Source organism: Buteo buteo, chromosome 6 (assembly GCF_964188355.1).
Source record: "Buteo buteo chromosome 6, bButBut1.hap1.1, whole genome shotgun sequence".
Classification (NCBI taxonomy): domain Eukaryota; kingdom Metazoa; phylum Chordata; class Aves; order Accipitriformes; family Accipitridae; genus Buteo; species Buteo buteo.
Window position 1 is genome coordinate 43,874,310 of NC_134176.1, and position 23,123 is coordinate 43,897,432.

The window sequence follows — 23,123 nt, forward strand, 5'->3', positions numbered from 1 at the left end:
CAGGTACCGGGTCCTGTCCCGCTGGGGAAAAGGTGGTGGGAAGCAGACCCCGGAGTCATCCCGGAGACCCTCAGCCTTGCTCCTGCTGAGCTGCATTCGCTCCTGGAGGCTGGAGCGAGCCTGTAGGGCTACGAGCTGTCCCCGGGGCTGAGGCGGGAGCTCTGTGAAACGCAGCTGCTGTGGCATTCGGTGGCACTTGGCTGTTGTTTCCCCTTTGGAAGGAGGGCAGGGGTTTTCCCTGCCAGAGGTGCGTTTCCAGCCACCCAGTCTGCTGCCTGTTACGGCACTGGCTGCATCCCACCAGCCTGTGTGGCATGGGGGTGGCAGAAGGAAACCTGCAGGTGGCAGAGGACAGTGGCGTGGGGAGGCAGCCTGTGCCACGCTGGGACCCCCGGACCCCGGCCGCTTTGCCCTGGGATAGTTTAGGGAAGCAGGACGGACTTGTGGGCTCCTGGCATCGCCCCTGGTGCCGGTGGCGGTGAGGCACCCTGCTTCTGCTGGGAGCAGTGGGATGCCCTTCCTGACGTCTGCTGTGGACTGGAGGGAGGCATGCGGCTCCCATCTTTCTGTGCCTATAGCTGAGCGCCTGAGGCTCTCTCTGCTTTGCTCTGGGAGGTCCAAAGATTTCCGAGCCTTGGGAATCACTGCCCGTGCTCTGCATCTGCCACGCTGCAGCTTTATCTTCACATCGGGTTTATCGCCTCCTCCCTGGGGCTGCTGCTCTGGGCAGATGCTGGATGTTGCCCTGCCCACGGCAGCACCATGCTGGGATGTCTTCCCCACGCACAGGAGGAGAACTTCAGGGCTGCTCGGGGAGTTGGGATCAGGCAGCTGGGCTGTGGGACCGGCATCCCTTTAAATAGCACGTCCCTCGTGTCCCTCCTCTACCGGAGGCACAGAGCTGTGTGTACTGAAGGAGGGGACCAGCCCTGGGGAGGAAGGTGGGAATCTGCTAAAGAAACCACGGGCTGGGCACCCAAAATTCCGGGACGCCCTGCCGAACCCCCCGCCGCTTTGCTTCATGCATGTCGCTCTGCAAATGAGAGAGAGAGGAAACTCTCAAAGTCCTTCCCAGCCTGCGTCGATGGTCCTGCTGATGGGACCAAAATAGAAACTGCATGGCCGGCCTCTCCCCCGACCCCTGCTCTGCCTCAGCCCCGGCACGCTGATGGTGGTGGCTCACCCTCTGCGTTTCATCCCCGCTGCTCGAGGCCGTCAGTCCTGCTGTTTGGCTCCCCAGCCAAACGCAGCGACAGATTGTTTAAATCAGTGTTGTTGGGTTTCTTGATAACCAGGAGGCAGATTATTTACTGTAGTGGCAAATAAACTTCATAATGTTATGATGGTGGAAAGTTGTCAAGGGATATGAATGCCCAGAGTCAGCCCAGGAGCCTCCAAGGAGACGGCTTTGGTTTAAATTAAGACAAAACACTGTCTTCCATGGATTTTGGGAAGGAAATCACATTGTTGTAATGGGAACATTACTCTGAGCCTTAGGGCTGGCAAACTCTTGACTTTATGAAGCATAAGTGGACGGTCTGAGCTAGTCTGGCAGATGTACCTTAAAGCACGTCTCAGGTTTGCCCTGAGAAGGCAGTGAAGGGGAGGTTGGCACCAGGGTGTCATGCAGAATTTGGGGAGAGGCGGGATGGAGCTGCCACCAGAATGATTGTGGGGGTTATGCTAGGAACTGTAAAAAAAGTCTCTTCTGCTCCCAGCCCCTGCTCTTCCCAGCAAACCGAAGTTGAGAGCATTTTCTTGTGAAGGGCCAGGCAGGAGGGAGGGTGGCTGATCCCTTTCGGCTTGCCTTGATCGAGGCAGGGCCGGGCAGTGAGGACGTTGCTCAGGTTGCTGTGTGGCCTTCGGCAGTTCCTTGCACCCAGTTTTGCCCCTTGGAGAAGCTTCCCACGATGAGCTGCAAAACTGCGGTGTTTCATTTCTTTGCCATGCCTGCAACCCCCCTGCGAGGCAGCTGCTGGTCCCTGGCACTGCATCCGTCCCCCTGTCTTGCTCATCTTGCTGCATCTCCTCTGTGTGGTGTCCCCAGCTCACGATGGAGGTGTGAATACCCAGAAAATGGTGTGGGGTTAAAGGTAGTGGCTGCGTCTCATCCCTGGTGTGGTCTGCACGGTGATCTGCCCAGGGTACCAAGCAGTCAGAAGCGATGCTGAAGTGGTGACGTTGAGCTGTTGCTGCCAGCTGGAGTGTGCCGTGAAATTCCTGTCCCCTGAAAAAAAGCCCTTGGGCGAGTTTTGCTTCTGACCATCTTGTGCGGGTATCTGGCCATCTTGTGCGGGTATCCCATTACCCTTCTGTGTCCGGGGTGTGTCAAGGTATTTGCATCGGGTCCAGAGCACTGGCACTGCTGCGACGCTGTGCAGCAGAGGTGTGTATGTGTGGAAGCAGGAGGCTGTGAGTTTGTGCTTTTGCTCGGCCGCGTGCAAGATGGGTACAAAGAGGCCAAACTGACGTAGCTGCCCATCCCTCATGAAGCAGCGCGGTCCTGGGGCCTCCAGGTTGGTCAACCAAAGTGCCCAGTAGCGCTGACGGGCTTCTGAGCAAGTTAGCAAAGCCCTTAGAGGTTGCCGGGGTGCCTTGCTCTCGCTGTCCGTGCCCAGTAGCCCTGGCAGGGGCCTCTCCGCCGCTCCCTGCAGAGAAGGGCGCTGGGGCTGCACGTGCAGAGACCTCAGAGCTGGGAGGAGGTCCTCTGCAGCTGCATGCCTGTGGCCACCAGCTGGTTTCTAAGCCTTTGCCTTGCTTTCTCACTAGGAGGGAGGTCTGAAGTCCTCTGGATCAACCCCGGGGCTCGCTGAGAGATATAGGTGGGGACCTGTTCCCCTCTGAGTGCCCTGCAAGGACCAGAAACTGCCTTCTGCAGCCTGGAGGGGTAGCGTTAAGTTTGCAGCAGTAATCTTCTCCTTTGCAGTGTGAGGGTGACAGTACAATTGAGGATGTCTTTGTCCACGGTTTTCCCTGGGAATGCCATGCTCTTGCAGCTCGGGAGCATGGGAGCAAGGTGCTGTGGCCCATGTAAGCAGTGGCACTTGTTGCAGTAGGTCAAATGAATGAATCCTAAAATAGAAGGTGAGCGCAGCCCATAGCTCACCCCTCGTGATGCTTTGGTTTGGATGGAGCCTCCCTACGCCTGTGCTGGGAGCAGCCACATCTCCTTGCTCATGCTGGACCCAGCACAGGGGAGCCCCTGACTCTTTTATTCACGTGATGTAGGAGAGATTACAGCTGGAATGGAAATTTTGGGTAGAAACAAACCACGCCATTTGGGAACTTGCTGATTGTTGCTCACCTTGCTGCAGCCAAAGCCCTGAGGGCTGCAGCACATCTTGACCAGCGCGCTCCCTTCCCCGTCTGGCGCAGGGGCACCTTCCTCAGCAGACCTCATCTCTGCAGGTTGCTCTTCATGGTATATCGAAGAGGGCTGGCCAGAGAGCCCATGGGAGAGGAGAGGTCGGTGACTGATGCCTGGGAACAGGATGGGAGAGCGGGGCCGGGATCTCAGCAGGGGTGGTGTGGGGACAGCAACGTACACGGGAATATTGAGTATCAGAGTATTGAAAGGAGCCGGGGGGGGGGGGGGTGTGTGTGCAAGCTTGTGATGGAAATCGAGGCTGAAGGCAAGCGGTGGTATGTTAGAGGGGCTGGGATGAGCAGCAGCTCCCTGGATGGGCTCCCAGGCTCTTGTCCCTCGGTCCCTCTAGTGTCCTGGCAGGGAGGAGACAGAGAGGCAGAAGCCCAGGAGATCTTGGTGTCACGCAGGGGTGGCTATTAATAACACTTACACTTTCCCTGTGGTTGAGCTGTACAAGTCAAGCGTCCTCGCCAGGGGAAGACAGCTTGTAAACTGAAACGGGCTCCTGCTTGCGTGCTGCCAGCTCCGGTGCCGCAGCAGCTCCCCAGCACCCGGAGCAAGCTGGGATGCAGGGACGCAGCCAGCCACCATCAGGACGGGCGCTCGTCACGGAGCAGGGCAAAACTCTCCGACTCGTTTCCCTTGCTGTAGCCCCGTGGTTGGAAAAAATGCTTTCCAGACAACTAGCTGGAGGTTTGCTGAAAGGTTGGGAGGAGCTGATTGTGTTTTTCAAGTCTGGACTTCTCTAGGGCTCAGGGCTTGTGCATTGTGCTGCTGGCACTACCCTGCAGTAGGGTCCTATTGCCACCCTTGGTGCCAGGAGAGGGGTGCCAGATTTGGCACTGTAGGAAGGTAACCTGGGATCTCTCTTGCTTCTGAGTGCTGGCAGGAAGAGACCAGGCTGCTGGAGGGACAGAAGGAATAATAACGTAGAGGAAGGGCCGAGCAGGCATATGGCACAGCATCCTGCTACATGTCTAAGGGCACAGAGGGCCTGTTCACTATGGTACGTGGGAGTTTGCTTGAGGCTAGTGAAGCAAAGCAGAATAATGGAGCTGAGTATCAAGAAGCTCCTCCTGACCTGGGCAGAGCCTATGCCTTGAGGGACACTGTGTGTTTAGCCCTAGGATTCAGCCTGTCTGGTTTTGGAGCCACCACCGCTGCAGGAGGGATGGCTGCTGGCTGTCCAGAGAGCAGGATCCCCATATCAGCTGATCCACAAGCTCTGTGTCCACTGAAGTTACAAGAAGCAAGTTTTTCCTCTTCGATCCCTGCTTGACTTTCCAAGGGCATTTCGATCCTGCCACCAAGGTTAGCTCTGTCCTCAGAGTAAGAGGTTGCGGCTTGCTTCGAGTGCCCCCTCTTCCCCCAGCCCTCGAGGACCGCACTGCTGGCTGCCTACGCTCTGGGACACGTTCCTGCTTCAAGAGCATCTCTGCCCACCAAAGCCAGGCGGGGAGCATAGGAGGCTGAGGAGCTCTGAGGGGTCTGGTTAGTAAAAAAAACCCACTTCCCAAGAGCTCTGATTGCAGATTGTGAGCCAGACCAGAGCTGCTGTCTCCTCCTTTGTTCACGGAAGGAGATTGAAATGATAGTGCATAGCTGCTCGTGAGTTGATATCCTAGTGCGTGCAGCAGTACTTCCTTTCCCTCCCACCCTGCAAATGCCAGGCTGCCTCCATCCAGCCTCCTTCCCTAACTGTGCCGAGTGATGCAGTCTGCAGAGCAGCCGCAGGTGCCGGCTTTTCTCTGTCTTAGCGACAAACAGTGGAGATCCCAGAGATGTGCTGGTGTTAGGCCAGGGGCTTCCAGGGCTTAGCTCCTCTCAGACTTCTCTGCCTGGTGCGTGGTTCCCTGCCAGCTCTGCTGATGCACATCAACCCTGGGCACCCCCGGCAGTCTGTCCGTCTGCTCCGCCGGCGGTAGCTTTCAGCACCTGCGATACACCGTTTGGAGCTCAGACTGGAACTAAGTTGCGAGAGATGGGGATATCTTCACCCATCATATCTGCGCTGCCACGTGCTGCTGTTGTGGGCTGGCAGATGGTTGCCTGGTAATAACCTTCACCACTGGTAGCTGGAGCGTGAGTCCGTGTGCCACTTGCAGACAGCCCTGAAGATAAAAAGGGCCATAATCAGCTAGTACCCAAACATAAATGTCAAGCCAAGGTTATTCTAGCAGATTTCCTCATGAGACCGTGGTGCAAAAAGGAAGGAAGCCGTGTTGAGAGATCTTCCTGCCCATAGCAGCAGCTCAGCGAGCGGTACAGCAGCTTTGTGCTAGTGGAGTATCTGGGGCAGGAGGGAGCATCTGTTAAGCTCGTTTGGGATGTAGTTGGACAGTACGTCTGCCCCAGCAGCTAAAGCTGGCCAAAAAGGGTCTGCTGCAGCGTGCCACACCCAGGCGGTGTTCTCTCTTGGGTTTTTTAACACGTTTTATTCAGACAATTTTTAACACCTATTGGTGATGATGCAATTTGCTGCGCATCGTCCTTTCGACGATGGGGAGTAGGGACAGGAATGGAGCACTGCAGTGTCGTGGACAGGCTGGAAGCAGGGTGATCAGCAAAATGTGCTTTTGCCCTCTGCAAAGCTGCATGGGCCTCGGTGGTGTGATAGTTAACCTGCTGGCGACCAAGTACCTGCATTGCTTGCTGTGGTGGGACTTGAGACATCCCTCCAAGGAGGTGACACTTTGTTTTGCTTTCAGTTCAGCCAGGCTTTAGCTGCCCTGATGCTGCTCGCTGGAGGGCATTGCTGTCCTTCCTTCCCTCCTTGTGCTACGTTACTGAATACAGGCATGGCAGTGAGACCGTAGAAACTAAAGAGCTCCCTCCTTTGCCTACCAGGCTGGAGGAGACCCAACCTTCTCCAAAGATACAAACTCAGCTTTGTACTCATCTAAAAGAAATAGAGGTACAGCCCAATGGGTTGCTTGTGCTACAAGCACTAAGCAAAAGCTCCAGTTTGTGGTCCAGAAAATAACACGTATGTCCCATCTTACCTGCGTTTCCCAAACAAAAAGGGAAGCTTATGACAAATTTGCCTGTTTGTGTGGACCTTGGGGCAGTGGAGGTTTGAGCCAGGGTGTTCTCCTGAAGGTCCTCTGGTATTGCTGACCTGCAAGCGAGTGCATAAAAGAGCATGAGAAGGGAGGAAAGTAGAAACAAGTGGAGCAGATGCCGGTCTTAGTGCAGTGGTGAGCGGCATGCCCGTACCCTCATGATGGGTAGAGGAGCTGCCTTCTACAGTGTGGAAATTGTTGAGAGTGATGGTAGTGGCTTGTGTGTGCCTGCAGGCTGCCATGATCCAGAGTCCCCTGCCTTGGGAGCAATTGAAGAGCCAGAAGTTTGCTTCTACCAAACTGTGGGTCTTGGTGGTTTTTTTCAGTTGCCCTCAAATAAATCCTCTGTATGTAGCAGCTGAGGAGAGGCAGTGACTGGAGGGTGGGAAGCGAAGCACTAGCTCTGGAGGAGAGGAGCGCTGGAGCTAGACAGATTCAGCCCCTTCCACTCCAGCCTTTGCATGCCGTGCCACCAGTGCTAAAACTGCAGCAGCACCTTCCACCTGGGGCCTGGGGCTTTCCACAGGCTGCTGCAGTGTCCAGGCAGCCTGTCAAGCTTTGAGGGCTGGGCAGGGAAAGCTTGAGAGCCCCGGTAAAGCTCTTTCCACCAGGAGAGGGAAGTTTTGCGCAGGACAGAGGGCATGATTTTCCTAGCTCTCCTCTGCACTATTTCGGCTCTCCTAGCCTCCAGCTCTCCCAGCCAGCTTCTACCAAATCTCCCTGCCCTGCTCTTACTTGCCCGGTTGGTTTTCTTCTTTAGGATTTGCAACAGCTTAGTTTCAATTTGCTGCAAATTGGCGGGGCTGGCGCTTAGCTAGAGTGGTTCCCATGGGGAAACCAGGCGGACCGGCACCAGGAGAGCGGTGGGGGTAATCACCAGGGCTGATCGGCACCTCGGGATGCAGGGGCTCTGCCGATCCCACAGCGGTGAGCAGGGGGTGCAGGGGGTCCTGGCCAGGCGGTGACGCCTGCCCTGCCATCGCAGCACCCTGGGCTGAGCCACGAAACTCAGGGAACTGGGGAGCTGTGGGCAGCGGGAGCCCCAGCGCTGCGTCTACCTAGCAAGTGGGTCCCAGCCCTGCCGTGCGCCCCGGGTGGCATCGCCACGTCCCCCCCCGTCCCTGCTCCTACCCTCTGTCCCCCGCCATCCCCCTGCCCTGACCCTTCACAGCCCAGCCCGGGGGACTCACGGGGGACCCTATTTAACTCCCGGTCTCTGTGTTAACAGCCACCACCCGGGTGCGATGGAAACCTTTTTTAGGCGGCACTTTGGGAGGAAGGGGCCGCGGCGCGCCAGCGCGGTGGCCGTGCCCACGGGCAAGGCGAGGCGACGCTCCCAGGCAGGGCTGCCCTCCGCCTTGCTGGCCCAACGCCGGCGCGGCTCCGGCTCTCCGCTGCCGGCCTTCTCCTGCCTGGGTCAGCCCCAGCGCCCCGGCCCCCGTCGCCGTTCCAGCACCACGCCACCCTGCCTCAGCCCCAGGTTCGCCGTGCAGACGAAACGCGGGGGCCGGGCGCGAGCCATCGACGCCCAGCTGGTGGGTCCCTCCATCCTCCTGGCCAGCCTCATCCCCACCGGAGAGGAGGGGGACGGGGCGCCCCGCGCCGACAGCTCCGGATCCGAGTCTCCGGAGGACGGCGGCGTCGGCGCGGCGGCGGGAGTCAAGCGGGGCCGGCGGGAGCGGTGGGCTGAGGAGAGGTGGCTGGCCATGCTACCCCGGCTGCAGCCGCTCCAGGCTGGGCTGCTGTCGCGGGGTCCCCGCTGCCTGCGGCGCGCCTCCTCCCACCGCCTGCCCACCGAGTTCATGTACGGCCGGGCCACCTACGGCTTGCCAGGTCGCTACCGTCGCCTCAGCCAGCGACGCCGCTCCAGCGACGCGCTCCGGCCCGGGCTGCTCTCCTCCAGCCACCTGCGGCTACTGGCCCAGCACTGCGCAGGGGCGGCCGGAGCCGGCTGCCCCTCTGCCACCCTCCCCGAGTGCTTGGGACCGGAGCCTGCCCGCCGCGCCGCCCCGGATGGCTGGAGCCCCCGGCTGCTGTATGTATGCACGGCTGCGTGCAAGCGGGTGATGCCTCAGGGAGGGGAGGCTGGGTGCAGACCCAGGCTCGGCAGGGAAGGAGGGAAGGGGCTCGGCGCCGTCGGCCGTGGCTGCCGTCGGTGTCTCGCAGCGCTGCTCGTGTCTCTTGAGCGTCTCCCGCTCGGGCCGGCATGGCCTCTGATGCTCTCAGTGCGGCCCCTGGGGCTTGCGGGCATCCCCTCCTGCCAGCCTGGGGCTTGGAGGGAGGCGGCAGGTCTGGTTGTGGGCTGGAGATGCACGCTTTATCCAGCTGGCTGGTTCTGCTGCTCCTTTCGTCCACCCTAGCACATCTGGGAGAAGCACACTAGCCCCAAACAAACACCTGCTTTTTTTCCAACCTGTTGTGCTGGTCCCCGAAAACACCCCGGGTTCTGAGGTGCCTTGGTATGGGAAAGCTGTGGGGAGTCTGTGGGGCAAGGGCTCTGGGTTGTCCCTGCAAAGGCAGCCCCACCACCACAGCTCGGTGGAGCGTCCCTGGCTGTTTTGCAATGGACCTGTCATCCCCGAGGTCTTTGACCCAGCAGGCTGTGCCTTTTGCTGGGTGCAGGGTGTCTTTAGCTGAGCCGTCAGCTCAGTGCCCGGCACCTCTTCGTCCCATGGGGCTGCCTCACAGGAGTGGCCTCCTCGGCCAGCGGTGCTGGAGATTCACCTCGTTTCCAGCCACTTGGTCCTGGGAATGCTTTTCTGCTCCAGCCTCACCATCCATCCTAGAAGCAGGTTGTGCTTTGCACATATTCCTCCTCCCCTGATCTAATAGCCAGCCCTCTTGTGTCTTCCAGGAAAGCTATTGCCAAGTCCAGCCTCCAGCACATGGTAGCCCAGCCAAACCCTGCGCTAGCCCTGAGGAGCGACTCCGAGCGACAGATACGCAGCACTGTGGACTGGAGCGTAAGTTGTAGCACGCTTTGCTGGGCGTTGCGTGGAATCGGCTCTCGGCCAAGAAGCAGCAGGCTCTTCCCAGGCTGAGGCTTCCCAGGTGACTTCGGCTTTGACACATTTATGGCATCGCCGTTGCTACCAGCTGGTGCCAGCGTCTGTGCTGCTGGCAGCACCCCTCGATGCTGCAAGGAGAGGCTGTGCAGGCACAGGTGGTTCCTGGGAGGATGGCATAGCTATTCCACTGCCAGCTCTTCTGCTCCTGGCAGCCGAGGTCTTCTGGTGGCTGGGGCCAAGCAGCAGGAGCGTGCCCCTGCTCCTTCGCAGGCAAAGCCTGGCAGGTATTAAGCTGCGCCCTGAGGGCGTAGAACAGAAGCTGTTTCAGGAGAGTCCCCTGCACTGAATTTGCCCCGATGCCTCCTCTCAGGGGGTGATGGGAGCAGCTTCCCTGCGCAGGACGCCGCAACTGGGCTGTAGGTTTTGGAGGTGGTTTCCTGGGGCTCTCTCATTTCCAACAGGTGGGCCACGGCAGCAGCTTCATGAAGTTTCCTCCGTCCAGATGTTGGCCCTGGTTGTTCTGTGCATCTTGTCTCCTGGCCTACACCTAGCTTCAACCTCTCACCCCCCCACCATTGTCCAGTATCTTGTCCCTCGCACAAAGCATTTTAGGGGCTTGGATGCCCATCTGGGGGTGCTCTCAGAGAAACGTGTTGTCTTGTGCCTTTCAGGAGACTGCGGTCTATGGGGAGCACATCTGGTTTGAGACCAATGTCTCTGGGGACTTCTGCTATGTTGGGGAGCAGAACTGTATGGCAAAGCTGCTGGTGAGTCACCTGGGGTCACCCGCCTCCCCGGCAAGGGCTGCAGGTCCGGGAGACCGTGACGGTCACGCTGCTGCTGCTGGGGGACACGCGGGGGCCTGGGGGGCTGCCAAGGTGGGGAGCGTGTCCCTCCTATCTCTGAATGCTGGAGGGCTGCGTCCCCAGTTTCTGCCAGCGCTGGTGCTCGGTTTGCGGTGGAAACCTCACACAGAGCTGCCGCTTGCCCGGAGGTGGTATGATGATATTCCAGGGAGAGGCTGTTGGGCTCCCACACCCTTAGAGGGACAATCTGGATCCAAGACCTTTCAATAGAGGAGAAAAGCGAGCGCTGGAGACCCAGGCCTGCCGCCTCCTGCCCCTGCGGGCAGCACTAATGTTACGGGGTTGCTGCAGTCCTCCCTCCCAGCTTGCGGGCTCAGTCCTGCTTGTGGTGCAGGACACGGAGCACTGATGCCATCCTGTGCCTGCCCAAGGGGCTTACGGTGGGAGCCCTGCAGGTGCCTCCCAGACCAGCTTCCATGGTGCTCCCAGGCAGTGTCAGGAGAGGCCAAGGACTGCTGGACAGGACAGCGGGAGAGCACCTCCCTGCTCTGTCCCAGACTTGAAAGCATCTGCTCTACGCACTTGCTTAGATCCCTTCACCTGCAAGGAGTCTTGGTTCTAACTTTGCTGCACCCTGATATATATGAAAGGGGCGTGATGGGAGGCTGAGCTTGCCAGCCTCTGAACGCTGCTATTCACGTGCATGTTTTTCCTCCCCTTTTCTCATCCTCCAGCAAAAACCTCTCTCCAGGCGTAAGTGTGCAGCCTGCAAGATCGTAGTGCATACACCCTGCATCGAACAGCTGGAGAAAGTGAGTAGAGCCTGTTGAGCCCTCTCTGCGGCTTGCAGAGCTGTAACAGCCTTTTCCTGGGCAGCCCTTCCTCTTGGGTAGTGAAACACAAGAAGATTGGGGAACTGCAATGTGTCATTGCAAAGAGGGGTCTTCTGAGGAGACAATACCAAAAGGAGCCTCTAGTGGCATGATTGGGACCCCAGGCCTCATTTTCTTCAGTAACAGAGATACGTGAGGGGTTTTGCAGCAAGCACTGAACATCTCCAGAGGCTCTAGGCCTACTGTAGTAAAGTAAGCTCCGGTAGGTTTCCTTTGGGTATGATGGTTTTACTGATTCTTCTCATGTGTGTTCAATCTACAGATAAATTTCCGCTGCAAACCTTCCTTCAGGGAGTCAGGATCCCGGAACGTACGAGAGGTGAGAGATGTGCCCCAGATACTGCCCACATCTGCTCCCCCCCCCTTTCCAGTTTGGTGGCAAAGATGTCAGATGCTGCCAGCGCGTTGCTCATCAGAGTGCAGGAATCGTGCTGCCTCCTGGCTCCGAGGGGGTGGCACAGTAAAAGGGATGTTTCTTTGCAAGGCAGCAGCACAGGCTGGGTGTGAGGAGTGAGGAGCGAGGAGCTCACAGGCAGCAAATGCAGAGCATCTGGTGGTTTGCATGTTCTAAAGCTCCTGCATCCGTATGGGGGGAACATGTGAACAGTGTTTTCTGGAAGAGGTTTTTTTTCCCCTTGTGCTCGTCCCCAAGCACATAGAGGAGGCTGTGGCAAACAGCAGGTCCCCAAGTCTCCTACAGTTTGGAAGGAAGCGGTACGGGCTCACTTCTGGCTTTATCACTCAGTCCTGACCTGGGTGCCACAGGTACTCCAGGTAGCAGTAGAAGATGCCCGCACTGGTGCTGTTGGACCCCTCTAGCCCATGTTTTAATGTACTGGGTGTAAGCAGTGGCCTGGCACCTGTCTGCTGAGCTGTGCTGGTGGAAGCACCCGTCAGCCTTCATGCTTCACCCTCCAGCCTGTGGAGTCTGTGTAGCCCGTGCCGTACTCTGGAGTGGGTGTGGATGACTCAGTCATGGGCCATTTTGGTAACACAGCTGCTGCCCCCACACCCTGTTTGTGCTGGCACAGCAGACGCAGTAGGGGAAAGGTACTCAAACACAGGGCTGCCTGCTCAGAAATGTCAGTGTGACCTGGTAAGGTGAAGCTTTCAGCATCACTTTAAACCTTTCTTTCTTCCTTTGCTTCTCCTGCCATGCCTCCTTCCCGTATCACTCTTAGCCCAGCTCCCTTACTTGTCCTTCACTTGCTTTTTGGGCTCTGCTGACAACTCTCTGCCTCTGGTCAGTCTTCTGTCTCTATTTTCCTCCTCTCCAACCTCTACAAATTTTCTTTCCCTCCCCTTTCCTGGTGTTCCTCCTTTTTCTCACAAACCCTGCTTCTCCATCCTGCCTTTCTAATACTCCTCAGTTCCTTGAAGGGCTCTTCCCTCCTGTTTCCCTAGAAAGGTGCTCTTCTGGCCTTTGTGCTGCCAGGGATCCCCTTCAGGGACAGCCCTTTCCTTAGATGTGCCTGCTGGGACCCAGAGCTGAGATCAGGGCATAGCCCCACTTGTGCTCTTACTGGATTAGTGTCTGCTAAAGCCAACAGGACGTCCTCTCCCGTATGCTGCAGTCAGAGCAGGTGATACTGGAGCTGACCCAGATCTCCTGCTGGTTTCTGCCTCTGTCATCATCATCATGATCCCAAAAGCTGTCAAGAGCAGGGTCTTGGGCCTTACCATGCTGGGCTGTGAACTTGCACTCCCTCTTCTCTCTTTGCTGCCCTCCTTGCAATGCCGCTCCCAATCCAGGGCTGGAAGAGGAGGGTGGGATTTAGGAAATGCAGTACTTCATTACAAAACTTCTGACCCTCTCACAATCGCTCCTGCAAGTCCCAGCCCTCACCCACCGTGAGCCTGCAGGCAGGGAGAAGGTGCCTGCAAGCAGCCTTGCTCCCTTCCCCGTGGGCAGGGGCTGAGGCAGGCTAGCAGGACTTGAAGAGCAGGGTGAAGTGGGTGTTGGGGGGCTTTGGGGCTGCTGCTCTCCTCGAGGAACGTGGAGCTAGGCAGTTCACCGCTTAGCTGCGAGCACTTCCATCTCATCTTCTTGCTGTGGGCACAAACTTTGTCTCCCTGGGGATTTTCACACCTGCCACCAGCACGTTTTTCACCTGGCACTGGGGGCGTCTCGGCAGAGACGTTAGAGGATGGAGATGTGATTTATGGCCAAAGTAGCGCTCCACGCTGCTCCTTGCCCACTTGCTGTTGGTTTTGCTTTGTGTGATTCTCATTCTTCAGTTTCCCTCCCCTCCTTCCTGTTTTTTTCTGGTTTTAATTCCTTCTCTGAGCACCTTAATTTGGCCCCTTGCCCCCTGATTGTTTGGCTTTGCCTTCTCCCGGAGGGTTGGGGCTGGTGCATGTGAGCAGTGGGCTTGCTGCAAGAGCAGAGGTCCGGGCTGGCCTGGGTCCATTCCTCCTGCCTGTTCCTGTGTTCCCTCACACACTGGGCCCTTCATTCCCCCTTTTTTTTTCTTTTTTTCTTTTCCCTTTAGCCCATCGTTGTCCGGCATCACTGGGTACACCGGAGGCGGCAGGAAGGGAAATGTCGGCAGTGTGGCAAGGTGAGAGGACATCTTGGGGTTTTTTCTCAGCCTGAAGGAAAGCTAATGTCAAACCAGAGACGAGAACAAGGCTGAGGACCAGGGACATCCCACCATTCCTGTTTGGCAGCAGCAGCCTACAGCAAAAGCAAGACGCGTGTCCTGTTTTGCGCAGTGAAGCACTACATAAGTGCTTCCCACACAGAGTTGTTCTCCCCCTGGGCCCAGTCAATCCTGGAGGGGACTGTCTTCTTGACATGCTTTCCTTGAGCAATAGGGACACCCCTGCAGAGCACAGTGGCCTCCCTGGTGCCGTAGTGATGGTTGGGGCTATCTGACAGGGATCCAGAGGGCTCCAGCTGCAGACACACTCTCTTTGTTAACGTCTCTCTTAGTGGTGGGGAAGTCCTTTTTGATGGTAGAAAGCTGTGAGGGAACTCCCTAAGCCTCTTGTCCTTCCCTCCGCAGGGTTTCCAGCAGAAGTTTGCCTTCCACAGTAAAGAGATTGTAGCCATCAGCTGTTCCTGGTGCAAGCAAGCGGTGAGGAAAGCCCCCATTGAACATCTTACCAGCCTGTTCTGCACCTAATGACCTCTGCTTTCTGCTGGGGCTCCCCAGGCTGCTTCTCTGCAGCCTGCCCTTAACAGCTCCACTTACTGGGAGAGGCTGTACTGTGGTAGCTGCAAGCTCCTACGAGAAACTTTCTCCTCGTTGCCTTCCCATCACAAAATTCCTGCATGGTTTCCTCCAGCGCTCCCTGCGCTGGCATGGGGGAGCTGGGAGGAGAACGTGGCTGTCCCCGGCAAACTGAGTGGCTGAGTTTTCTCTCTGTCTTCTCCTTCCCCAGTATCACAGCAAAGTGTCATGTTTCATGCTGCAACACATCGAAGAGCCCTGCTCGCTGGGGGCTCATGCTGCTGTCGTCGTTCCTCCCACCTGGATTCTGCGGGTCCGACGGCCCCAGGTAAGTCACCTCAGTTCTTGTGGCTTTTTTACGACTCCTGCTTGCCCAGCAGCTCCTCACAGAGTTTTTGGGTTTGTTTCTTTTCTCTCTAGAATCCACTGAAATCTAGTAAGAAGAAGAAGAGGACATCGTTCAAGCGGAAATCCAGCAAAAAGGGAGCCGAGGTAAGAGATGAGGGGACAGGGAATGACCTTGTCTTGGAAGGGTGGAGGGACTGGGCAGTGAGGAGCAGGACTGGGAAACAAGGGGGCTTTGCTGGGTCCGCACTGAGGTTAAGGAGGGTGAGGTGGAGGAAGGGTGCCCGCTGGCAGGGAAAATCCCAGCTATAAGGCTTACGGGGTGGCTGGGATGTTCTCTTCTTCCCACTCCTGACCTGCGTGACGTTAGGGCTCAGCTGGAGGTGGGAGTTTGCATTTCCCCAGGTTTATTGAAGGACCTTTGGCCTCTCTTGCAGGAAGGGAGGTGGAAACCCTTTGTCATCAAGCCCATGCCAGCTCCTCTCATGAAGCCCTTGCTGGTGTTTGTGAACCCCAAGAGCGGTGGGAATCAGGTATGGCCTTGTCCTACATCTCCCTGGGAAGGCGGCTCTGTGAGGGCATTGCCGTTTGGCTGCTGAGGTCTCATCACAGTTTTGGTGATGTCTCAGCTGCAGAAGAGGCAAGGCAACCCCTGCAATGCCAGTTTGCTGCCCAACAATTCCCACCTAGGCCAGGCTTTGCCTCAGTCCCCCCAGAACAGTGTTGTCTTGGCCTGTCCCCTGGACCAGACGCCTTTTTCTGCTGTCTGTTGGGAGCTCCCTGTTACCTGAAGTCTTTCTTCTCCTCTTAGGGAGCCAAGATCATCCAATCCTTCATGTGGTATCTCAACCCACGGCAAGTTTTCGACCTCAGCCAGGGTGGACCCAAGGAGGCGTGAGTACTGATGGAGGCAGCACCCTTCTCTGCCCCAGAGAGTCCTCCCCAGAGCTCTTCCCATGCCTGGCAGAGTCCTGATGCTCCATAGCTCCCTTGTGCGGAGACCTCCAACGAGTTTATACTTTGAGAGGCCACCCTAAGATACCTCGTGGTCAGTCAGTGCTCCCTGCTGGAGGGCTGGTCTAACCTTAAGGCTAGTGGTGAAGAGACCAGCTGTGGGGTGAGGTTCCCAGGCCTAGTTCATTATGTTCAGTTAATGTTGCCTGAGTCTCGTCTGCTTGCTCCATTTTGGTTTATCTATTGTACGCAGACTGCGGATACCCCACTCTTCCTCCGCAAGAGCTGGTGAAGCCAAAGTTACTGTCGCTTTGCCCACTGCTGTGAACTGCTGTGGCAGTGGGGAGGGAGATACACACGTGGCTTTGTGAACACCAAGGGCTCCGCGAGGGCAGGGACCCCTGCAGCCCCTGCGTAACACCTTCGGCACCTCTTCCCTCCCCTCCTCACCCTCCCTGTTCCCCGCAGGCTGGAGCTGTACCGCAAGGTCCACAACCTCCGGATCCTGGCGTGCGGGGGAGACGGCACGGTGAGTACCCCAGCCCCTTCGTGCCTGCAGTGCCTTTCGTCCCAGTCCTTCCCAGTGCCGGCAGCAGCCCTCCTCGCTGTAATCCAGAATGGGGCAAAATGTGCGCGCAGTGTCCGTGGTACAGCTGGTGGCACTTGATGCTGTGGGTCCCCTCATGCACTGCTGCACGGAGTGCTAGTCTGTGGCATGTCTGGATTTGTAGTCCTTTTGGGGGCCAGTGTCCTTACTGGGGTTACTGGTATGAAGCATTAGAGACTATGAATAGCCTTGGCGGTGGCTAAGGGGACCCAGTCTCTTCCCCTCTCCCATCACGAGTGCTCCGGGTCACCTCCACCTGCCTGCCGGTCCCTGAAATAACCAACTGTTTCTTTGTGCTCTCTTGCTCGAGCAGGTGGGCTGGATACTTTCTATTCTGGACCAGTTACGCCTCAACCCACCTCCTCCTGTGGCCATCCTACCTCTGGGGACAGGGAACGACTTGGCCAGGACGCTGAACTGGGGTGGGGTAAGTGACGGGCACAAGAGTCTGCTGCTGACAGAGGGGGGCCGAGCGCTTTGACTCCAGTTCCAGACACATGGTTGGAGATTTGCATGGGCTGGGTGTTTTGACCTTCCCTAAATACAGACCAACAAATATGTGCCACTTGGATGTTACTGTTCTTCTGACATTTGAATTATTCTGCATTAGATTATAATCTATTAGGACATTAACAAAAGCAATCATTATTTCAAACTTTGGGAGATTTTTGGGAGGAAGATGTATTGTTTTAAATTTGAAGTCCCACTTTGTTCTGCATTCAAGTAGAATCGATCTTCTCCACATCTTTCCCTCTGGAATGTCTTCCCATCCCTTCTGGGATGTCATGCCCACTGTCTCTGGGGCATCTCTGCAGGAGGCAGGTAGGAGACTCACTGTGTCCTGCTCTTCACCAGGGTTACACGGATGAGCCTCTGTCCAAGATCCTGTCTCATGTGGAAGATGGGAACATTGTGCAGCTCGATCGCTGGAACCTCCATGTGGAGCCAAACCCTGACGCGAACCCTGAGGAAAAGGATGAGGTGGCTGCTGACAAGGTGGGACACCTCCTCTGCGTGTTTCTTCCCTGCGCTGGGGGTCTGCATTCTCCTTTCTCCCACTGGCTCAGGCAGCCCCAGCACCTGGGGCTACAGCATTGGGTTGGTGTTTCCCTCTCATTGCTCCAATTCCACTCCTCTCCTTGTGGCTCTGACCCACAGCACTCATGGCAAGGCGTGTAGAGATCAGAACTAAATGTCCACCAGAGGTTTTTAACCACAGCTTGCAACAGGTATAAGCCCAATCCTCTCTGAGACTGTTTCTTTAGCAGAAACATGGGTGGTTGCAGGTATCTCAGAGAGCAGAGTGTGTCCCCTTGGGCCACATCCCTTATCCCTAGGAGCCAGGGGCCAATCCATCATCTCAGGCTGGTGCTCTCTGTATTTTCCTGGGGGGAAGCAAATGGGGTCCCTCAGCCTCGTGAGCACCATACACGGCTCTGTGATAGCCTGACCTTGTCTTTGCCATGGCCACATGCTGGCAGCCTCATCCTTTTTCCTCCTTTCCGTTTCAGCTCCCCTTGGATGTCTTTAATAACTACTTCAGCCTCGGCTTTGACGCACGGGTGACGCTGGAGTTCCACGAATCTCGAGGTACGGGGCGGGGGGGGTGGCAGGGTTGGGGCAGGGTCTGTGGTGAGGGGGTGCCCCAGAGGTGGGCCCATAAAACGTTCCTCAGGAAAGTGAACAAGAGAATTGCCCCAGGGACAGGGCTGGAGGTGAAACCTGAGGAGCAAGTGGAGGCTTGCAGAGAGAGAAGAGGGGTGCCTGCATGGGAAGAGAGCTGGGGGCTGCCTCCTGGCCGAAGCTGGCTGGAGAGCTGTGTCTGGGGAGATCTGGCAAGTGAAGTATTTCCATGTGCAGGCCGATGACCTGGACTTTTTTCTCCTTTCCCTAGAGGCCAACCCAGAGAAGTTCAACAGCCGGTTTCGGAATAAAATGTTCTATGCTGGGGTGAGTGTGTAGAGGATATCTGGGCATGCCTTCATAGCAGCCTTAGCTTCAGCTGGAGCACAGGCATGGCCCTGCCTCCTGCCCACACCCTAAACTCACTCATCGGAGTTACACGGGCCTTCACGTGCGCCCAAGCTGAGCCCCTCCGAAGCTGCAGGGTTGCTGGAGAAAGGCTGCAGCCCTGGGAGTTGCAGCTCTTCTTTGGCTGTGAGCGCTGCTGGCGGTACAGCTTGCTCTCTGGCCTGCGGTACAGTTGCTGTCTTGATCTCCTGCCACTATTGTTCTTGTTCTCCGGCTCATGGATGGTCACCCAGGCAGGACCTCCCCGGAGCTGTGGGGAGGCAGGCTGTCCCCCCTGCAGAGGAACGGGAAACCTTTCCACAGAGTCCTCACGCTACTGATTTTATACCTTCGGCCAGTTACAGCTCCCTGGCTAATTATGCCACCCTCCTGGGTTTCACCTCTAGAACTTTGTGTCTCAGTGTCATCTTTGTTCGTCCATCCCCCCATCCTCAATATACCTCCCTACCCAGGTGGCTGGGTGACCGGTATTTGGGCAGTACTAAAGGCCAAGCGCTGCTCTGTACCATCTCACATCTCTCCTGTTTGTGTCTCCCCTTCTCTCTCTACAGTTAAGCCCAAAGGGGACCCCAGGGTCTGTGTAACAGAGCCCATACTGTCTCTCCTGGTATCTCTAGATGAGGTCACATCTCTAGATGGGGTCACATCAGCTCTGTTTTATGGTACTTCATTACAGCTTGAGACTGAATTTGTCTCTTGTGACGCAAGTCTCTCACTGGAGGAGACCCGCCTTGCCAGCTCGTCCGTAAACCCAGGACTGGGCTGTCAACAGAATACTAGGGCATGTTACTGAAGGTGCTCCAAAGTTTTTTGTAGGCAAAATAGCAAGCGGAATGGAACAGATAGTTTTGGGAGGGCGAGAGGAAAGGACTTCTGCCCATAAACGAGGAGGGGATTTGCTGCTTTCAGCAGCTGAGGTCTGAAGGTTGGTGGCAGGCTTCCTGGCTGCCCATTTCGGTGAACGTCTGGGCACTAACACTGTCTCTTGCCTTGGCAGACGGCCTTCTCTGACTTCCTCACTGGGAGCTCCAAAGACTTGGCAAAGCACGTCAAGCTGGTTGTGAGTGTGCAGGGGTGCTCTGGGCCAGGGAGGGGGGCGAGCTGTGGAGGCGTGAGGAGCGGTCCCTTGGCACGCTGAGTATCTCAGAGTTGGGGAGAGGATTTGTTCCTGGGAGAATCAGCTACCCCTGGCTTGGAGGGCAGTCCCTGTAGGGAGCAGAGCGGGGAGGCCATTTCCTCCTAAGTGGGCAGGGTGGACCAGGCCACCCTTGCAGCAGGCTGAACGCCCCTCTGTTGCCTCCAGTGCGATGGGACAGACCTGACCTCCAAGATCCAGGACCTGAAGCCCCAGTGCCTGGTCTTTCTGAACATCCCCAGGTGAGCAGCCCCAGGACCTGCCCATACGTGCTGGGCTCCTCACCCCCATGCCACAGATCCCTGCCCGGGTTCGGGGTGCCTGTCCATGCATCGCTTGCCATCCCTTCACAGGTACTGTGCAGGCACAATGCCCTGGGGCAACCCTGGGGAGCACCACGACTTCGAGCCACAGCGCCATGACGATGGCTGCATTGAAGTTATCGGCTTCACCATGACATCCCTGGTGAGTCGGTGCTGTTGCCAGTTGGAGCTGGCAACCAGGGGAGCAACTGGTCCCATTGAGCGGGTGTCAGCCAGTCCACCAGCTCCACAGATGCTCTCCTGAGGAGTTGTGGTGCTGGTCTGTGTGACAGGGTCTGCTCTCTGAGGTTTAGGTGAGGTGCTGTCATGCCCTGGTCTCCGTGGATCTCTTCTCACTGAGATCAGGCCCGAGACCCTCAGAACCTGGTTCACTTGCGACATCTGGCTGCCAATGGGTGCTCCCCCCACCCACCCCCCAGTCAGTGTTCTGCTCTCACTCTGGACCCTTTCACAGGCTGCCTTGCAGGTCGGTGGCCACGGGGAACGGCTGTGCCAGTGCCGGCAAGTGGTTCTCACCACGTCCAAGGCCATCCCCATGCAGGTAGATGGAGAGCCCTGCAAGCTGGCGGCTTCCTGCATCCACATCTCTTTGCGCAACCAAGCCAACATGGTGCAGAAGACCAAGCGGCGCAACTCCATGCCTCTGCTCAATGAGTAGGTTCCTCAGATCAATCTGCCACCTCGTCTCCAAGGCAGGAGGGGTGGAGGGGGAAGGGATGGGACTGATCCATCACTCCCAGAGGCATTTCGATCCTCTCTCAAGGAGGGCCTGGGAAGGGATCAGGTCACAGAAGAATGGCCAGAGCCTGATGCTGGAGAAGCAGCTGATGCCAAGCTCCCCACCCCAGTCTGTGCACAAGATATTCTCTTGCCTGTTTTGGAGGGGCGAGTGGGATAAGGAGAAAGCGGACTGTCACTTTCTGATCCTTTCCCTTTTCCTTTCCTCCTGCATGCAGCCAGCAGCCAGTGCCCGAGCGGCTGCGCATCCGGGTGAGCCGAATCAGCATGCGTGACTATGAGGCACTGCACTATGACAAGGAAAAGCTCAAGGAAGCCTGTGAGTGACCAGCTGAGTGATCAGGGGGTGGGAGCCGCAGTCCCCGAGTCTGGCAGTGCTCTCAGCTAGGCTGTGTGAGGTGTCGGGGATGGGATACGGGCTTCTCCCTGAGTTGTGTCTGTGCCCTGTCCTGCAGCTGTGCCGCTGGGGATCATCGTGGTTCCAGGAGACAGTGACCTGGAGTTGTGCCGGACTCAAATCGAGAGGCTGCAGGAGGTGAGCCTCTGCGTGGGAAGTGGTTGTGGCTGGATGTCAAGGATGGAGGGGCTCATGGCAGGGATTTCTAAGCCTTCTTGACCCGCACACACCAACACGCACGCTCCTGCTTCTGGTAGCAGGTCATGGTTTGCCTTCACCACATGGTGGAGGCAGGATCCCAAGCTGGAGGCTTGTTGCTCCCTGGTCTCCGGCAGCTTCTTTCTCAGCGTTGTTCTTCTGACCTTGTTCTCCAGGCCCAGAGTGTCGGTGGCCCAGAAAAATTATGGGGCAGTGGAAAAAGCCAGCATACATCCTATAGGGGCCTGTCACCCCCTGGGTGTTTGGGGAGGCCTTTCCTCTGTCCCTGTGTTTGCTGTGCTGTGTTCCTTCAGTCCTCTGCAGACTCCCGTGTTTCCTGGCACAGCTCCGCCCTCTCCAGGTGCTTGGATAAGGGTTGTCCCCCCTCCAACTTTTCATTTGCAAGTACTAACCTTTGGGTTCCTGCCAATGTGCTCGCGCGCGTCCACGACGCGGACGCAGGCTGTGTAACCCTTGTTCCCGGTGAGCAATGCCTTCCGAGCCCACAGTGTGCCTCCTGGTGCCGCACTGCTCAGGCTGATTTTCTCCCAGAAGATTGCAGGGACCTTGCTCAGTTCCCAGTTAGCTGGCTCTTGGGCCTGAGGGAAACCCATCCAGCGTGTGCATAGTGTCTTGTGGGGCTGAGTTGCAAGAGCTGCTTGTGCAGGCTGGCACACAGGCATCTGGTCCTTGCTCTGCCAGGCAGCTCTGCATGTCTGTCCCCTGCTCGCCTTGTGCCCAGCCACTGGTGAGGACATGCAGACAGGCACATGTCTAGCAGCTCCTGGGCTCAGAGAGTAACACTTTCCTTTCCTACGGCATCAGCCTGGTAGCCTGATGCCTCTGCAACCTCCTGCACCTCTAGGGCTGTGCATTGAGGCTGGTGTTCCTCAGTCACCTCGTGGTTTACCTCTTCTCTCTCCTTGGGCAACCACTATGCTCTGGCGTCAAAGGAGGGCAGGGACCAGGGATCTTGGCCAGGCAGTGTGTAAAGCTGGGTATGGCAGCACATTAAGCAACGCCAATGGGATGAGAGAGGGACTGGGAGGCCGCCTAGACAAAAGGCTGTAACGGCACATCTTGCCTTTCTGCAGGATTTCCTTCCACAGCCCTCTGCTTTAGAGCGCCTGCTCTTTCAGGTGTGTATGGCATCGCTCCATCCCCCGGGCCCATCTCTCATGTGCGCCGTGCTGGTCTCGTGGGCTCATTTTGTGGCACCTCTCTCTCCAGTGAGCTGGTGTCCGTTGGCTCCAGTCTGTCCCGTGCTGCTCCCCGTCGCTGTGTGCTGTGCCTGTGTTCAAGTTCCCCTTTCCATCCAAGCGCCTGTGGTCCTCCATGTCTGCAGGGACCTCCCAAAGCAGGAGGGATGCTCTGGGGAGAGATGGGGAGGCCAAGAGACATGACCTTATCCTCTCTCTTTTTTTTTATGCAGGAGGGAGATGGAGCCAAACCGAAGACACTGTCATCCCAGAAGCTGTCACCCAAGTGGTGCTTCCTGGACTGTGAGTATCTTCTTCCCCTGGGAGTGCTGACTGTCCGAGTTTGGGGGGGTGAGGGGACAAGACCCTTAGTGACAAGCTACTGAGAGCCACGTGGGACTTGGAACTCATGGATGTTGGGGTCTTTGCGTCCCCACGTGGGACTTGGAACTCATGGATGTTGGGGTCTTTGCATCCAAGTGCAGCAGTGCTTTGCCCCAGGCCATGTCTCTGGCTGCTGACCACGAGTGGAGCGAGGGGCATCTGCTGGTCTTCTGCCTCCAGGGCTGAAGGCCGCTTGGCATCTCGTGTCCTGTCACTGGGGGCCTGCTGGGGTTGCTCTCCTGTGTCATGCAGGCAGGGGGCCCCCCTGCTCCAGCATTGCAGGGAGCAAGGCTCACCACGAGCATCCCAGTGGTATTGGAGCAGGCTCCTCGCTGGGCTCCAGCTGCTGCTTCTCCCCTGCCTGAAAGCAGCTTTTTCCTCTCCCTTTGCCTTCACTGACCAAGAGGCTCCAGAGCTTTCCCTCTGTACCTGGAAGCCGGCTGAGAGAAATGACTGCTGGTGGCACATCATCTCCCTGAATTCCCAGTAGCAGGGTGTAG

At 57.2% G+C, this 23,123-nt stretch overlaps 1 protein-coding gene across 3 annotated transcripts in view; it reads left to right on the forward strand.

Moving 5' to 3' along the window:
* The window catches only part of DGKZ (diacylglycerol kinase zeta), a 45,276-nt gene that overhangs the window by 12,221 nt on the left and 9,932 nt on the right, over nucleotides 1-23,123 (forward strand). Inside the window, exons 1-23 of one of the 3 annotated variants that reach the window (XM_075030770.1) lie at nucleotides 7,658-8,464; nucleotides 9,284-9,392; nucleotides 10,109-10,204; nucleotides 10,978-11,055; nucleotides 11,399-11,455; nucleotides 13,629-13,697; nucleotides 14,145-14,216; nucleotides 14,524-14,640; nucleotides 14,733-14,804; nucleotides 15,095-15,190; nucleotides 15,469-15,551; nucleotides 16,080-16,140; nucleotides 16,532-16,645; nucleotides 17,074-17,214; nucleotides 17,730-17,808; nucleotides 18,113-18,168; nucleotides 19,247-19,309; nucleotides 19,553-19,626; nucleotides 19,738-19,849; nucleotides 20,162-20,361; nucleotides 20,664-20,764; nucleotides 20,901-20,980; nucleotides 22,473-22,542. In XM_075030770.1, coding sequence (XP_074886871.1) covers nucleotides 7,674-8,464; nucleotides 9,284-9,392; nucleotides 10,109-10,204; nucleotides 10,978-11,055; nucleotides 11,399-11,455; nucleotides 13,629-13,697; nucleotides 14,145-14,216; nucleotides 14,524-14,640; nucleotides 14,733-14,804; nucleotides 15,095-15,190; nucleotides 15,469-15,551; nucleotides 16,080-16,140; nucleotides 16,532-16,645; nucleotides 17,074-17,214; nucleotides 17,730-17,808; nucleotides 18,113-18,168; nucleotides 19,247-19,309; nucleotides 19,553-19,626; nucleotides 19,738-19,849; nucleotides 20,162-20,361; nucleotides 20,664-20,764; nucleotides 20,901-20,980; nucleotides 22,473-22,542 — 2,791 coding nt within the window. In that variant the 5' untranslated portion in view covers nucleotides 7,658-7,673. Of the gene's footprint in view, nucleotides 1-7,657; nucleotides 8,465-9,283; nucleotides 9,393-10,108; nucleotides 10,205-10,977; nucleotides 11,056-11,398; nucleotides 11,456-13,628; nucleotides 13,698-14,144; nucleotides 14,217-14,523; nucleotides 14,641-14,732; nucleotides 14,805-15,094; nucleotides 15,191-15,468; nucleotides 15,552-16,079; nucleotides 16,141-16,531; nucleotides 16,646-17,073; nucleotides 17,215-17,729; nucleotides 17,809-18,112; nucleotides 18,169-19,246; nucleotides 19,310-19,552; nucleotides 19,627-19,737; nucleotides 19,850-20,161; nucleotides 20,362-20,663; nucleotides 20,765-20,900; nucleotides 20,981-22,134; nucleotides 22,453-22,472; nucleotides 22,543-23,123 lie in introns of those variants that run through there. The other 2 variants (XM_075030771.1, XM_075030772.1) reach the window with 2 other exon arrangements.